Source organism: Abramis brama, assembly GCF_963993115.1.
Source record: "Abramis brama genome assembly, chromosome: 13".
Lineage (NCBI taxonomy): Eukaryota > Metazoa > Chordata > Actinopteri > Cypriniformes > Leuciscidae > Abramis > Abramis brama.
In genome coordinates this window covers 5,516,755-5,534,906 of record NC_139975.1, presented here as the reverse complement: position 1 = coordinate 5,534,906, position 18,152 = coordinate 5,516,755, and the positions used below count along the sequence as shown (strand labels likewise).

At 39.5% G+C, this 18,152-nt stretch overlaps 1 protein-coding gene across 1 annotated transcript in view; it reads left to right on the top strand.

Annotated features, from left to right (window-relative positions):
* The window catches only part of spock1 (SPARC (osteonectin), cwcv and kazal like domains proteoglycan 1), a 242,627-nt gene that overhangs the window by 184,585 nt on the left and 39,890 nt on the right, over window positions 1-18,152 (top strand). Inside the window, exons 4-5 of the mRNA XM_084133115.1 lie at window positions 11,374-11,488; window positions 17,635-17,767. Coding sequence (XP_083989241.1) covers window positions 11,374-11,488; window positions 17,635-17,767 — 248 coding nt within the window. The remainder of the gene's footprint in view (window positions 1-11,373; window positions 11,489-17,634; window positions 17,768-18,152) is intronic.

Below are 18,152 nucleotides of genomic sequence, written 5' to 3'. Positions count from 1 at the left end.
ATGTGCCTATTCCAAGTTTTAAAAATATTTTTAAACTTTAATTACACTACCTCAACCTCTTGGCCTTTAACTTTAGTATGTTTTGCGTTGCTTTGTGTACTTTTATGTGCATGCGTTTCACAGCCTTTAGGGAGTGTAAATTGCCTGTTTCGTTCTCTTTGAAGCTCTTTCCCTGGGCCATTTTAAATCTCGTCTGCTTCTCCAAACATTATTTTAAAGCAGAAGAAACTCTTTAGTAGAGCAAACCCTTTAAATACTTCCATTCTGAAGCCGGCCAATAATCATAGTGCAGCTGATGAATATTCAGCAGTGTTGGGAGAAGGCGCAGTCCCATGGGGCACTGGAGCGAGAGGCGCACACTTTCCACCCGTCGCTCGTGTCCTGAAGGCATGTTCGTTAAAATCCCATCCCGCCAAACCCCTCTGCCGCCTGAACTTCCCCAGCGTTTATCAATTTAATACTTTAATTAAACGTGGAATTATACATATGTTCCTTGCACAAGGTTTCCACAGCTGTTAGCTCTGAATAATCTTTCAATGTCGAACGCTTTCTTCTGGGCTTTTCTCACTATAGAGCGACGGATAAACGGAGTCTCGTTGTCCCGCAGTGAGATCCGTGTGAATTAAAGAGCTGTAGGTGTGTTCTTACCTGTTTAACATGCATTAGTTTTGCTCTGCAGGTGAACTTCAGCTTTATACTTTTACATGAATTAAAGCGAAGCTAATTATTTGCACAGAGAGAGAGAGGGGGTTATGCTTGTTAAAGAAGCACTGTGTTAGCACTGTGTTACTTTGAGGACCGAATTGTCTTGAGAAGTGTGCTAAATTTGAGGGCATCCTCAAACATATAAATGATTCATAAAGTGAATAATATTTGTTTTCAAGTTTTCGTTTAGGGTTTGAGCAGTTAGTCGGTAGTTATTACATTCAGTTTTACATAAAAAAACAATAGAAGTCTATGATATGTCCTCATTTAATCTCTTTGTAAACTCATATATATGTGTGTGTGTGTGTGTGTGTGATTGTGTGCGTGCGTGCGTGTGTGTGTGTGTGTGTGTGAAGACAGCTCCTGCTGTGCAGTGATAGATGGTTCTTCCTACATATAACCTCATTACACACACAAAAAAATCCCTGATCTACTCTCTCTCTCTCTCTCTCTCTCTCTCTCTCTCTCTTTCTTGCGCTCTCTCTCTCTTTCTTCATATCATCCAATCACAACTCACTATGCTTTATTATCTGCACATTTAGCTCAGGTGATTTGTGATTATCCCTTTTTTCTCTTGTCTTGACTTCTCTCTTCTGAATCTGTTCTAGAAGATCATTGTGTGAGATAAGGTTGTAGTGAACACACACACACACACACACACACTGAGACACGTCTGTCATCTCCATATGGACACGTCTGACCTCAGCGTCACACACGGCTGACTGCAGTATGAACCTTTACTGAAGGAGAGGCTTCTGCTCAACTCTTGACTGTTGACAGCTTGTGTTAGGTGATGTGGGAGGGGCTTGCTATTTTGGGGGAGTGGCCTGAGATGGAGGGAGTGGCTTTAGATCATTTGACAGACAGACGTCTATAGAAAGGCTGTGAGAGCAGTGATATTTGAAGTGTGTGCAGAGATTTTGGACAGTTTTTTTATTTATTTTAGTGTGCAGGTTGAGTTTAGGCAACATTACTAAATGTATTATATGACATTCTTTTACACTTAATGCTAGTTTTTTATGTGATTTTATGTGATTACACTTAATGCTACATTTTTATTTTTTAATTTAAGTATCATTTTATACTGTACTTTAATTTAGTAATTTGGAGCTTTTTTAAATTTTCAGGTTAACTTTTTTTTTTTTTTTTTTTTTTGGTTTAATTTCCAAATTTCACACTTGGTTCGAACCCGAGTTCGATTGCTCTTAATCCCTCCTATTACATTATTTGGGTCAGAACATGGGTGCGTTTGCAACGATGGTGCGTTTGCATCATCAAATCAGCAGCTGTTTACCCTTGAGAAGGCAGAAAAATGTATGAGATATACATTCTCTCTGCTTGCAGTGTGTCTTTCACGCTTGCTAGGAAAGTGAGTGAGAACACACAAAACGCACAGTTTTATTGAATCATACGTCATCAATAGCGGTTCACTTCCGCTATTTAGTACGATTGCGTGAACCGTACCCCATACCACCCTTTTAATGTGGACTTGGGTACGTCTTCGCAGGTGTGCACCTGGGTTTGGAAAACAGCGTTCAGATCATCCAAACAAATCAAACTCTGACGTCAATTGTACCCAGGTGCGCATCAAAAGCGCTAGACTGAAACCACCCTAAAATTCTTCAGAATAGCACATGCTTGAACTAGGGCTGGGGCGGTTACCGCATTACCGCAATACCGCGGTCACATGATGCCTACCGCGGGTCTGAGCTCGTCACCGTCATCACCGAGAAAAAAAAAAAAAAAAGCATTGGCCTGCACATGTGTGCACGTTGTGTCTAATTATTGATTCTAATGACATGGATTGTGTCTAATGACATTGTGTCTTACATAAGTTTTGTTTAGAAAATCTTGAATCCATCAAAAGATGGAGCACATCCGACCTTTCGCGAGTTGGGGAGCGCAATGTTCCATGACACATAATAACATTCCATTCGTATTGACTATTAGGCCTATATGCGAGAGTACCTACAGACATCCCAAGTCTCCCAGAAGTTCCGGGAGTCTCCCGCATATTAATAGCGGCTCCATGATGCCCGCAAATTAGTTAAAATCTCCCGGAATCTAGAGCGAGCGAGCAAGAGTGCGCATGCGAGACAGAGACTGTGTTCCAAACCGTGTAGCGCACGCACGGCAGAGAGGGAGAGGGAGCGAGAGAGAGCATCCTGATTGGGCCGTTTCGGTAAGTCAACCAATCAGTTGTCAGTGTGGGTGGGCTTTTATCTCTTCTTCTCTGACTGCGCGCGCGCCTCCCCAAGTGGACGAGGCATTTTATGCTTGACGCGCTCGCTGTATACTATTCTTTGAAACGACAGCGGGCGACTCGTCCTCTAAACCATCAGGAATCAGCAGTGAGAAGAAGTAATAAGGTACACTCGTGAATTGATTTGATTTAAAGCGGTTTACTGCTATACCGCAGGAATTTCTTGCTTTTCAACCGCGGTAAGAAAAAATCCATACCGTCCCAGCCCTAGCTTGAACTGACGAATTAAGACTCATCACCTTTCAAATGAGGTCTTAAAATGACTGAAATCTATTTCTGAAGCCAGTAACACACACACACACACACACACACACACACACACACACACACACACACACACACACACATACATAACAGTGTTTTAGTTTCTGTTGAGCCTGTGTTGTGTAATTCACTGTCTCTAGGTGCCTTTTGCTCCAGTAGGGTCGTACATTATTAACACTCAGTGTTTGAGTTGACCTCACATTGTAAACTTTAGCAAATCGTTTATTCCCTCGTTACAGAAGCCCAAACATGCTCATATCCTCAAACTCTTACCTATGTGTATTTACAGTCATTGCTATTTTTTTTTCTTTAGAAAAACACACACTGATGAATCATTCATAATAAAGCCAGTAAACATGCATTAAGAAAGAATATAGAGTTAATTTTGATTTCATGGTGACTGAAAACACTGCCCACTCTCTCCCTAGTGTGCCTTTGAATGAGTTGATTGACACTTGATGCCAAAGTGTGCAGATGGCACAGATGGTATTTAGTAGGCAGGTGCCCTAATGTTGAGGGCATTGACGGGACATGTGTGTGTTTTAGGCTCTGTCAAGGTTAGATATTTACATTATCTCTATGGAAACAGGATCACAGCATGTTAATTAAGCAGATTATGAGTGTGTGTGTGTGTGTGTGTGTGTGTGTGTGTGTGTGTGTGTGTGTGTGTGTGTGTGTATGGGTGTGTTCAGAAAACAAAGGTCTCATTCATCTAAATGTTTTTAGTTTATCTGGTGACATTCAGGATTCGGCTGTGAGCTGATTGGCCATTAGGCTGCACAGACTCGTCCTGATTGGATAATCACAGGTATGAATGCTGAATCCAGATCGTCTAATTTAGCCTCATTCAACCTTCAGCGCTAATTCCAGTATTTAAAATAGAGGCAGAAAGAGGAAGTGTTCGTTTTAAGATTACTCCGGTGATGTGATTATGGAAGTGAGATTTATCATTCAGACTAAAAATGACAAAAACACAACAAAATTACTCAAATTAACTAAAATAAAATGAAAACAGCAAATAAAGATAAAAACTAATTCAAAATAGAATATGAATGTATATTGTTCGAAAGCAACATGTGCCTCTATCAACTGAGCCATAAATGCCATGTGTCTAATGACTCTGGTGCCAGAGGAAAATGATGATTGCTGAATTTGAAATTGCATCTTACTATTTCTCCCATAAAAAAGATATTAGGATAATGCATAAGAAGTAAGAGTCGTTTGATATTATTCCATTCCAAATTCAGCTGATACGCATGCACAAAATTGGATTAAAAATACAAAATGTCCTTGTTTTTTTCCAAGGTGATGCAACATGCAGTGTGATTGAAACATTAATTGTGAAAAAATACCTAATATTATATATGCAGTATGCAGTGTAAGTAGGCAGCATTTGCAGTAAGATAGTATTTCATTCTGAACAAAGCCCTTGTGTTGTACAGTTATTGATCGACGCAGCACATGAGACGCCCACATACACAGGGATCCGTGGCACACAAAGGGTTAAAGGTTGATTTGTGAGGTGTATGAAAGCGTTTAAGGTCACATCTGGATAGATGAGGTCTACTGTTGCTGTGATACTAAAGTTCAAAGGTCAAACTTGATTGAGAGCAAATGCAACTGCAGTTTACACAGAGAGAATCAATGCAGGCTGAGTTTAAATGACTTTAAACGCCTCTATTCGGGTTAGAGCCATAGTTCAGCCAAACAGGAAAATCTGTTAGCATTTTTCCACCCTGTATGAGTTTGTTTCTTGCATGGAACAGAAGAGGAAGGTCTATTTGATTACGCTGTTTTTACTCATGCAGTGTTAGTAGATTGTCAAAAATCCATCATGAAGGAAAGAACTATAATGTTAAAGTATAATAGGTAAATACTACAGGAGAAGTTTAGTTTATAAGCACACACACACACACACACACACACAGCTGTAAGACGAAATACTGTATATGGAGCCAATGTTGCACATTTATAGGATTAATTTACTGGCTATCAAATCATGGCTGTTTATGAGCATATTTCTCTCTCTCTCTCTCCCTCTCTCTTTTAATTCAGCCCATAAAAATGATAAAACCTGTGGCCCTGAGGGGAGGCGGGTTTCCATAGCGATGTCACGAGAGACATATGATAGAGGAGGAATCACCCATCGAATAAACCAGCGTGGACGGCTTTTATTTTTCAGCTAAATGAATTCTTCATCACTCAGTCCTGTAGTAAAGCACACCAGACGGAGATAAATGTGGACAGTCGGTCGTAGACAAGAAAAGAGGAATGAAACTACATGCTATTAGTGCTAGTTCTACAATATATATACTTTGCACAGTATGCTTATTTTATGTATGCATGAAATACCGTTACATATTGATTGCATTTGACAAAATGTGCAGTATGTAACATGGTGCACATCCTGTTGAGAGACTTTATCCCACAATGCAACGTCAAGTCACCTTTAATTCTACAGTGCTTTATACAATACAGAATGTTTCAAAGCAGCTTCACATAATAGATAGGAGAATAATAGAATCAGTATGCAAACTTCATCAAATATGAGACAAATAGAAATTCTGCTTTAAAGCAGTTCATCAATTATGGTCAAGTCGAGCAATGAAATATTGATAATACCAATCACAAATTTGTAAATATGTCGTTCTTATATGTCACTCGTTTGATGTGTATGCCAAAATTGTTACTTTTCTTACACAAATTTGTTTTAAAATGCAGAATAATGGTGAGTTAGAAATGCAAAATAACGGTATTTGAGGATGATTAACTGCCACCTACTGAATTAAACACGCGTAGTTGCACATGCTATTTTTAGTAAACAGTGCTCAGAATACAGTATATATTGTGCAGTATTTCATTTTAAACATGGCTGAAGAGTGTACATCGTGCGCTGTTTGTCGATTAGGATTGACTGCTTGGTTAAACAGGAACTGAATTTGTTCATTCAGGCCTGGAATTGAAAAGTGTGAAGAGGTAAATATCCCCCTTCCTCCCTCTCTCTCGCTCTCATCTCACATTTATCAGTCGGGATCTATCACACTTTCTTATTTTCATTCCCTCTTCGACACACACGTTCTTACCCTGCAGTGAGGGTGTTTGGAGTTCGTCTCTGAATATGAATGGCCTGTTTTCCGTTGTGATATATAAAAAAAAAGACTGACCAAAATGAAAGAGTACACTGTTGTAACAAGAGAAATGCATCACTATGCTGTACATGTGTACCTGTACATTTACTCACCTTACATGTCCGCTCACCTCACTAGATCAATACTCCTTTTTAATGCTATTTTGTATCGTGTGTGTGTGTGTGTGTGTGTGTGTGTGTGTGTGTGTGTGTGTGTGTGTGTGTGTGTGTGTGTGTGTCATGCGCTGGCTTGATTTGATAATCCAGACAAAGATGCTTGACGCAGATGAACGATGAAATAACATTTAATAAACACCAGGAACCATACATAAAACACCTGCATGAAACTTCAACACAAGACAAAGAACAGATGAAGACTGAGGGTATAAATACAAAAGATGACAATAGGCTAAATTTGTCACGTTGTGGGTTGTGTTCCTTGTTCCTGTTTCATGTATGTCATGTGATCCCTCGTTCAAGTCATGTGATCCGGCCATGTGTTCCCTTGTCTGATGTGTCATGTTGTCATTGTTTCATTGTTCACAGGTGTCCCTTGTCTAGTCGTTAGTCTTGTGTATTTAAGCCCTCATGTTTGCCCTGTGTCTTTGTCTAGTATTGAATGTTTCTAGTTGTGAACGTTTCTTGTTCAGGTTTTTGTTCTTGTTTTGAGTTTCCAGTTTCCAGCCTTTGTTTTATGTTTGATAATTAAAGTTGCACTTGGGTTCGCTACATCTTGCCTCCAGTGGAATCAATCATAACAAAATTAAGGACAGGGCTGCGTTCAGCCCCGACAAAACGTTGCACAACGTTTTTTAAACCGAAACGGTGATGCGTTGAACACACTGTTCTGATGACGCAAGAGTTGCAACTATGGCAGCTGAGAAGGCCATTCTTTGTGTTCTTTGTGAAGAATTTTCAGAGCCTGATGAAGTCGGTGTAAATATGTGTTTAATACTACAAAATATGCCCGATGTTACAGTTACTGCACTTGCTGCCCAGAACAAAAGAGAACATCCCAATCGAGTGAAGGGATTGCTGAAACTGAAATGGAAACACACATCTTACCTAATTCAGACTAAACACATCTATTTAGCCTCACATACTGACTTTATTTGTAGTTCATACTGTTTTAATACCCTGTATTTTCTTTCTCATTTTTAGGAAAAGCACTTAATTACCATTGTTTATTTCTATACCAAATGTCATACACTGGCAATGAAGCTAAAAATATAAACAACTACATCATTATGTTGATATCCTATATTTTACAATAAAACTTACGACAAACATGTCTGTTGTTGCGTATACCGAGCTGCATCGAACACATTTGTAAATTACTTTCCTTGAACCCATTGTGCGAGTTCACTTTAATACCGCGTGCTTTATATACATGTTGCTGCTGATTGGACTGCAGTTCTGACACACCCACCAAACAAGAGAAAACGTATCTCAAACCCCGGTGCACACCGTTTCCAGGAAACATGACGTTCAACCCGGAAACCGTAGCAAAACGTTGCACACCGTTTTGAACTTGAACGTGCCCCAGGTGTTTTGGCGATTAGTTGACATTGAGATAAACCAGGATAACTATGGAAACTAATAAGACAGCAATGGAGACAAGGGAAACAGGAACTAAAGACATAGGAACTAAACACAGGCAATAGAAGACAAAAGGATATCAAAACAAAAGTCATTTCACACACATACATAGAGGAATGGTGACGATACGAAATTATATTTATTTTTAGGAAATTATATAGTTTTATTCAATTTTATACTTTTTTTTAATAAAGGAAATGTACATGTGTATAACATAAAATGAAGATATAAATGTATATAAATCCAAATAAAATATAAACGGTCCCTTCGTTTTCTTTACGCGAATATATTATTTTATTATTTATTTTATTTTGAACGAGGTCAAATTCGATCAGGACATGTTTCTGTGAGATTCACCTCATTAAACCTCCTGCTAACTACACACACACACACACACTCAGTTATGCAAAAACTAAAACGTGAAAGCGAAATGTCCTTCAGACAGAATCCAATCACTGTATGCTGTGAAAGACATCACGCAATCTATGTGTTTGTGTGTGTGTGTGTCCGCTGCTAAAGCGTGTCCTCACTTCCCCTCTGACACGCTCCCAGCGCCTCATCTCTTGTTTCCTTCCATCTCTCATCGCCCTCACCGGCTGAATCCCATTTGCAGGAAAATATCAAATCATTCCATCTGTCACAGGGTTGAGAGAGGCTTGAACTCCATCAATAAGGCATGTACATCTCTAAACACACACACTCCCTCCCTCACTAAATACTGAGAGTGGAAGACATTGAGGAAGATGGAGGTATTAGGTATTACAGGTCAAACTTGATGTGTGTAAGAATTATGCGTGTGTATCTGTACAACAACTGGATTGTTCTTTTCCATGCGGAGAAAGTGAAGCATCATGAAAGTAGTTTATATGACTCACTGTGTGCACTATATTCAAGTCTTCTGGAGTCATGCTCTCTGTGAGGAACAGGCTGAACTTTAAATCATTAATCACTGTAAATTGCTCCCTTTTCTCATTTGCATATTCAAATATGCTACTGGACAAGGTTGGACGTAAATTATGTCAAACATTGTTGGTTCTAACTGTCCGTTTGACTTATTGACCCCATTTTCAGTAAATAATATGTTAAAGGAGTCATAACCTAGTATTACCTTGGATACCCACGCTCTATTATAGTCTTTCAGGCCCTTCTAAAAAAGAAAAGTGGAAAAAAAGTGGAAAAAAAAGCTCCTCTGACCCTTATTTCTGAAGGCATTGTTGTCTCGCGAGATCTGATGCGATATTTTGGCTGTCGTGGATGGTCATTGTAATAATGCAAATGAGGGGCACGTTGATTGGTGGCAGGAAGGAGGGGGGTTGACACCGCAGGTAACGCTTCAGCATATCATTCCAAAATGACATCATGGCGCAAGTTGTGAACGTTTCTGCATCTTTCACGGTCGAGTGCGTACTTCGAATCAGAATTCAGTAATGGCGGCGCTCGACTGAATATGAGGGGGAGAGGGGCAGGGCGGGCTTCCTGCAGCATAGGTCTGCGGTGTCCATATATGGTATATCCTGCGCCGACTTGACGTCAAGTCGGCGCAGAAATTAACATCACGTATTTGAGTGCGCGTGCACGTGGGCTGGTTGACGAACCCAGGGGTAAACAAGCGCTTCACTTTTAAATATCGGCTTCCCGGCCAGTGTATAATCGTTAGGCAATCATAACATAAATTTTTTCTCGTGGAAAAGTGAAAATTACAGGTCATGACTCCTTTAAATATTGGTCTGTTACTCACACAAAACTATCATATGACTTCAAAAGACCTGTAATAAAGAGCATGGGTCATAAAGATGGGTGTTATGATGCTTTTTCTAATCTTGACTGCAGCCCCTGGTCACTGTCTGCTTTCATTGTATCACTGTGTATCACATTGTATTCATTGTGTTTTATTATTGTTTTGTATTATTGTTTAATTGTTTCGTTGTGACAATGTTCCATTGTTTCATTGTATTGTTGGATTTATCATTAACTACATTTGCATGGACACCTTTTGTTTTTTGAATGTCATTCCAATTGATAAATCTGAACGTAGTGTTTACATGAACGCTGAATAAGTGATCGGGTTGATATACATGTTTATATGTCACAAGCTTCAAATTGGAGCTGATCTTTTGAATATACAGAGTGTCCTGCCGTTGGCGCATACTAACCATCCGTATCATTGTTTCATTGTGTCATCATATAGTGGTTTTGTCATTTCAATACATCATTGTTTTGTTATATCAATGTTTTGCTGTATCACTGTAACATCTTTTTGTGAATGTGACCAGAGCGATACTTTTTGTATGGTTAGATTCAAACAATGACCCTGGGATTTGCACCCAAGGAAATACAAAAGGAACACAGGTTCAGTGGTACAATGAAAGGACAGAGACGTGTTGTCCAATAAAATAAATAAATAAATAAATCAAGCCAGAATCATCATATTCCGACCCAATGTTCCCATAAAAGGATAACCAAATGCAGGGGAGATCCCACACTACTACATGAAGAAAGTCACACAGGTTTAACACAACATAAGGGAGAACTAACCTTTTAATTATGAGGTATTTATTCCGTTAGCAGGAGTGATAAGAGCTGTAAATCGACTCTGTGTGTGTGTGTGTGTGTGTGCTGTGCTGTATTGAAGGCCAGTTGGCATGGCTGCGCTCCAGATGAACAGCAGGTTGGCATCAAACTTCCCCGATGAACACACACATAGACATGTGAAGGTCAGAGGGAGTGATGGAGTGTTTGACTTCTGTTAAACCCACCTGTGTGATTCAGTGCCACACACACACACACACGCAGCAGCAGCGCTATACTGTATGTTTATAATAGTTGTGTATGTCTGATAAAATGAAAATTGAATTTGCTCTGTAATAGATGGCTGAGAAACGTGTGTATGTTTCCTGACTGAGATGAATGTCTCACGAGTTCTCGTAATGATCTCCGCACACGCACTATTCCTCCTCATCCTCCTACTTCCTGCTGGAGGAACTACATTACCTGTGCGAAAGAGGAAAAGATGGCAGAGCGCGAGACAGTGTTTCTTCTCGTCCTCCATTTGTCAGGAAGTGTTTACACTGAGCTATTGCTCAAAGTCAGCGCAGTGAGTGTGTGTGTGTGTGAGATGATAAAACATTTGCCAGAAGGCTGCTGCATTGTTTCTCCTGTGTGTTTGCCAGAGTAAAGCTCTCCTCTCCTCCATCAGATTCTCTCGCTTCCCTTCATGCCATCTGACTGAATCTACTCTGTTTTTCTTTCCTGGAGAGGAAAAACCGAAACAAAAGAACATGAATATAAAAGATGAGAGAGTGTGTGCGTGTGTGTTTGAGAGAGACATAAACACAGATCAGATATCAGATGAGATAAAGGCTGGCAGAAAGATTTCGTTTTATTATATTAAATGAAGTCTTTCTCTGTCTTTCAGGGCTGGACAGCACTAAAGACCCCTGTCTGAAGGTTCACTGCCCTCCTCACAAAGTGTGTGTGAGCCACGACTTCCAGACGGCCATCTGCACCAATCACAAACCAGCACAGCACAGGTAAGACAGGTGTGGGTGCTGAGATGGAGGGAGGTAGAATGGGACAGATTGTTTAATCAACTAGAAAATAAACATTTGTCAAGACAAATTTTAACTAGTTTAAAGGTTATTCAGTTTGACAATATAGTTATATATGCCTTATGGAGTGGTTGCTAGGTAGTTGCTGAGGTGTTTTGGGTGGTTGCTAGGTTAAGGGTTTAAAATATTTTAGATGCTACAAACCCCTAAATATGATCATCCTCATGTGAGGGACCTCATCCTAATATAAGGAAATATAAGGCAGCCACATATTTTCATGTATAAATACCTAATTTATACAGTGAAAAACTAAAATGATACAAAAAATGTAAAAATATATTATATGGAAAATATTTAGTTCATTAATCTTTGTTAATGCTACTGATACAAGATACAACTTTTGATTTTAATAATGTATTATAAAATTAACTAAGACTAATAAATACTTAAGAATTGTTAGTTCATGGTAACTAATGTTATCAAATGGAACCTTATTGTGAAGTGTACCATTTTTTGTTATTATTTATTTTAATCATTTTTTATTTTTATTTTATTTTTATTTTTTATACACAGTTTTTAGACTAATTTCCCCCTGGACCCTAGCTTGAAACCCCTGCTGAACAGCTGTTTGGTGCAGTTGATGCATCTTTTACCAGAACAAACTGACTAGTCAAACCCTGAACCCTTGGAAGCTCAAAGTGTTTCTCACTAGTAGCCTAATTCTTGACCAATTATTCCATAACCATGATTACAAATGAGTTTTAAGCACTAGATAAATGAGCATGTGTCCATGTGTTTAATCGGCCTCTGAGGTATTTACACTCGGGAAGCTGCTCCACTTCTCCAGGGTCACATTAACATTCTATTGGTGCCTGTTGTGAGTCGTTGTCATAGTGACAGCGGAACACTGATGGAATGTCATTCCGGCCTCTTGACTCTGCCCTCTTTATGTTTGGTCAAACAAATATTAATTGTGTAATGGCCATTAGATCTGGTCCAAGAGTTTACGAAGCTAAATTACTAACGCCCTCTTATATATGCAAACACAAAGAGCATGCTGGCAAGGCAAATATCACATCTCCCTGAGAAATAACAACATGCTGATCCGATTAGAAAGCCAAGCGCACTGCGAGCGGGTGATAATGCTTTCCTTAGGAATTATCGCTGCATTGGTCAATCTATCATTAATGACCAGCACATGAGGTGTAGCTGCCGCTTCTGATCATTAATTTACACCTAAAAACACTGCGGTACATAATGCATGAAGAGCTCTGCTAGATTATGCACAATAAAATAACACGTTAATAAATTATACGTAGACCCACATGGAATCTGCACACTTTTTTCACTGTTTCTACACTAATTGTTGAGGACAAAGTGTTAAAAGAAGCTGATATTTGTAGTGTTAAAGCATTATCAAATTAACTGAAAAATAAAAAAACTCTGCAGTTTCCATACAGGCCTCGGCTCTGTTCTAATATCTAGTATGCTCCCTTACAGTTTCTCCCATTCATAAGTAATAGGAGTGCACCTTCTTTGTATATCTATAATCTTTGATTAACGGCACATATTGAGAAAAGGAGAGCTGAGTATACTTCAACATGTTCTGATAACGTTAGAACTCTTAACTTATTTTCTTAATATTTCTCTTGTGGTCCATATGTGGTGAAAAAAAATTAGAAGAGAAGTATTTCGTGTTAAACAATTTGTTTTTTGAGTAAGCTTTAAGGAGAAAGCTAATCTAACATCTTTTATTATCATCGCATCGCCTCGGTTATGCGGTGATGCGAATAATAATAAAAATAGCCTAATAATAATAATAATTATTGAGCCCATGCTGGGCCTGACATGTAGCATTATGCGTAACACGAGTTTTAACCATTAGTGATGAGGTTTTAATTGAAGTGTAATTATGAAGAAGTGACTCATGCTGGTTGTATGAATAGACTGTATTTAGACTGCAGTAAGACTGATTTGAGAACAGATCCAGCACAACAGTGTAATTTCCACTTGCAAATATACTTCAATATAATGCAATGAAGTGTAAATTACAGATAATGTAATGCACAATAATGTGCTGTAATATACTCCATTATACTATATCTCACTCCATTATCCAGCAGTTTAGTACGTAGACTTTAAAAGCGTTGGCTGAAGATAAGCACTTCATAGTGACCAGAGACAAATTCTCCTCATGATCAGTCAATAATGTTTGTGAATTTGGCGGATGGGTTCAGAAGGACTGGGAGCGAGTTCAGCTTATTACACAGCTCTCTGGAGGACACGACTGTGATTGGTCACCCGCAGCATTCGGCCAATATTTTTGTATAATGATGCTAAACTGTAGACACTACATTGGCCATTGTCCCCTTCAAATGATTTCCTAAATAGCTGTGCTAGTTTAAAATCATATCAATGCATACTCTCTTTCTCCTCACATAATAAAATAATTTAAACTCAAATCAATATTTCATGTCTGCTTATTTGGTTTGTAGGCAGTCGTGTAATAAGTGAGAAAATGTACAGTCAGCTGGTTATTAGCAGAACATAAATCCCTTCAAGGTGACATGAGACAACCCTGGTTATCCTTTATATATAATGAATAAAATAGAAAAATAGAAAAGAAAGATTTTTAAAGAAGTGTAATATTTTGATGGTGGAAAGACGGTTTGACTGTAACAATACTAGAAGCATGTGGCAGGGGATCAACAATATCAGTTTAAAGGGAATAAAAACTCTGTGAAGACGGACAAGCTAAATAATTTCTACACTCAGTTCGAAGGACATAACACCACCGTCAGAAGAAGTTCTCCCGATTAGTTCTTTCACAGTCTCTTTAGCGGATGTAACCTGATCCTTCCATCCAGACAGCATTCCGAGTCGCATACTCAAAGCATTCGAGCACCAGTTAGTGGATGTTTTTACAGACATTTTCAATCTCGTCCTCTTCTTATCTGTGGTGCCCACATGCTTTAAAACGACCTTCATCGTGCCTGTACCCAAACAAACTAAAATCACATGCTTAAATGACTGGCGCCCTATTGCTCTAACCCCTATTATTAGTAAATGCTTCAAAAGGCTGATCAGAAACTACACCTGTTCTGATCTGTGCTGCCTGCCAAACTGGACACACTGCAGTTTGCATACCGTGGCAATCGCTCTACTGATAATGTTATACATTACACACTGCTCTCTCTCACCTAGAAAAAAGGAGCACATATGTGAGAATGCTTTTGTAGACTACAGTTCAGCATTCAACACCATAGTGCCCTCCAAGCTTGACAGCAAACTCTAGGCTCTGGGCCTGAACAGTTCTCTCTGCATCTGGATACTGAATTTTCTGTCAGGCAGATGCCAAGTAGTCAGAATGGGTAACAAGAGCTCCTCCCCAATGACCCTCAACACTGGAGTTCCGCAGGGACTGCATGGACACACACAGCTCTAATACCATCTTCACATTCGCTGATGATACGACTGTAGTAGGACTGATCACCGGCGACAATGAGACGTCCTACAAGGAGGAAGTGAACGCCCCGACTCATTGGTGCCAGGAGAACAACCTCTTCCTCAATGAGACGGCCTACAAGGAGGAGGTGAACGCCCCGACTCATTGGTGCCAGGAGAACAACCTCTCCCTCGATGAGATGGCCTACAAGGAGGAGGTGAACGCCCCGACTCATTGGTGCCAGGAGAACAACCTCTCCCTCGATGAGGCGACCTACAAGGAGGAGGTGAACGCCCCGACTCATTGGTGCCAGGAGAACAACCTCTCCCTCGATGAGGCGACCTACAAGGAGGAGGTGAACGCCCCGACTCATTGGTGCCAGGAGAACAACCTCTCCCTCGATGAGGCGACCTACAAGGAGGAGGTGAACGCCCCGACTCATTGGTGCCAGGAGAACAACCTCTCCCTCGATGAGACGGCCTACAAGGAGGAGGTGAACGCCCCGACTCATTGGTGCCAGGAGAACAATCTCTCACTCGATGTAAAAAGGACCAAAGTGTTAGTAGTGGATTCCAGGAACATACAGGACACACCCCGATCACCATCAACAGCACACCAGTGAAGAGGTTCAGCCACTTAAAGAGCATCCGGACAGACATTGTTAGAGGCGAGCTTCCCTCCCTCCAGAACAAGGAAAGTGTGGAGGATCATCAGTGACTCCAGCCACCCCAGCCTTGGACAGGCAGACGGTCCCGCACCAGCCGGCTAAGAGACCGTTTCTTCCCACAGGCCATTAGACTTCTGAACACTTACTTAGCTAATGGCCCATCAATACCAAAAGCCCCATAACCATCAACACAGCAGTTCTCTGGACTAGACACATCATACACTTCTAACACTTCTATACATCTTAACTAAACTGAAACTAAAGTGCACTGTCTGGAGTATGTACAGTACCAAAGACTTCGTCCCACCACTACACTTCTGTGTTATGGTGGTGTGACAATATAAGATGATTTGATTTGATTTGAAATGTTTCTTGATCTACAAATCAGCATATTAGAATGATTTCTGAAGGATCATGCAACACTGAAGGCTGTGGTAATGATGCTGAAAATTCAGCGTTGAATCACAGGATTAAATTACATTTTAAAATATATTATAACAGAAAACAGTTATTTTAAATTGTAATACCATTTCCATGATATTACTTTTTACTGTATTTTTTTTTAATCAAATAAATGAGGCTTTGGTGAGCATAAGAGGCTTCTTTTAAAATCAAAACGGTAGTGTAAAAGCTAACCACAAACAAACATACCCGTTTATCAAATCTCTGATATTGTCACTTATCTGTTAAAGGAACACGCCGACTTTTTGGGACTTTAGCTTATTCACCGTATCCCCCAGAGTTAAATAAGTCCATACATACCCTTCTCATCTCTGACGCATCCACCGCTAGCCTAGCTTAGCACAGATACTGGAGGTAAGCGGCTCCAGCTAGCATACAAATCACAACATGTAAATAGGAAAATGTTGGCGTTATTTTGTCTCTTATTGGGAGCAGTATGCTAGCTGGAGCCGTTTACCTCCCGTCTTTGTGCTAAGCTAGGCTAGCGGTGGGTGCGTCAGACAGAGTTACGGCATGCACAGAGATGAAAAAGTTATGTATGGACTTATCTAACTCTGGGGGATACGGTGAATAAGCTAAAGTCCCAAAAAGTTGGTGTGTTCCTTTAAAGTGCTTCTGTCACCTGTAAGATACAGACAGTGATCATATTTGTTTATCTCCTTCAGATGATCAGACTTCACGCTTTATATGAGATATTGGCATTTTGACTGTGAACAGGAGTGACATTTTAGACATCTTTTGTCATGTCGTAATATGTGTGTGATATTTGATCAGCCAGTGCTGTGTAAGATTTGATCTCCTCATAAAATCCGATTATCCTCGGATTCGACCGCTAGCGGTTAGTAATATCTGTCAAATCTCGATTGGGTTGTTGGCACAAGACTGCAGATCATCAGAGCTAACTTGGCATGCTAGTCAGGGCTTGACACTTACTTTTTTCCCAAGGAGCACATGTGCACCTAGTTTAAAATATTTAGTAGCACAATACAAAATCTAAAGTGATACAAGGACACATTTAATAGAGGGATAAAAACAAAAACATTTAACAAAGGATTTAATTTACTAGAATGCAAAAAATACACTTTTTTTAAATATTCCTTTATATTTCTATTTTAAATGTTTTTATATATTTATTTTTTAATCTGTCTTTAATAATTATGTAATTATAGGCCCACTTACTGTATGAACTGTGTATGTATATGTGTGTGTGTGTATGTATATATATATATATATACATACACGCACACATATTAGATTGTGTAAACATAATTCTTTTTTTACAGTTATAAACTGTAGATAAATGTTTCATTTGGCCGTGTATTAAATCATTAAATGTGTCGTACTGTATATAATTACAAAAAAAAAATAATAATTGATGAATTTTCATGGCATACATTACATAAATTATATAGAAATCCAAATCAGTCACTAAATAACACATTTTTCTATTGGAAACTCTTCTGAGGATTGAATCTGTGTTCTGATATCAAAATAAACAAATATATGCCTTCATTTGTGACACTTCCCACTCATTCTCTCTCTTCCTTACTTTAGTGTTAAACCCAGGAACGGAAATCTTCCCCATAAGCGTTGGATGGGAGCTATGAATCATGGGAAATGTAGGCCATGTCCTGTAGTTCACTCCAACTCAGTGTGCGGCTCGGATGGACACACATACTCCTCAAAGGTGAGATATTCATAGAAGTAGTTCTCAAATATGTTCTTCCCTACTGTGACATGTATTTGAATGAATATCCATTTTGATTTCATTTCATGTCTTTAAGTTAGAAAATAAGAAGAAATTATTTTATTCTTAAGAATGTTTTATGAATCCAGCCCCAAGTGAGGTACGAGTTCAATCTGATCACAGGAATTTAACCTGAACACCATCAGACGCAGGATCACTGTGTCCCAATGAGGAAAGAGTCACCTTTAAATTCCAATATCAGCGCGCAGCTCTCTCTCTCCTGGTGTAAATGATGCTGTGTTTGGTGATGGATGGTTAGGTGGATGAACTGTGTCCGCTGTTGATATTGGATTCTTGAGTCCTGCGCAATCTCCCCTCAAGAACA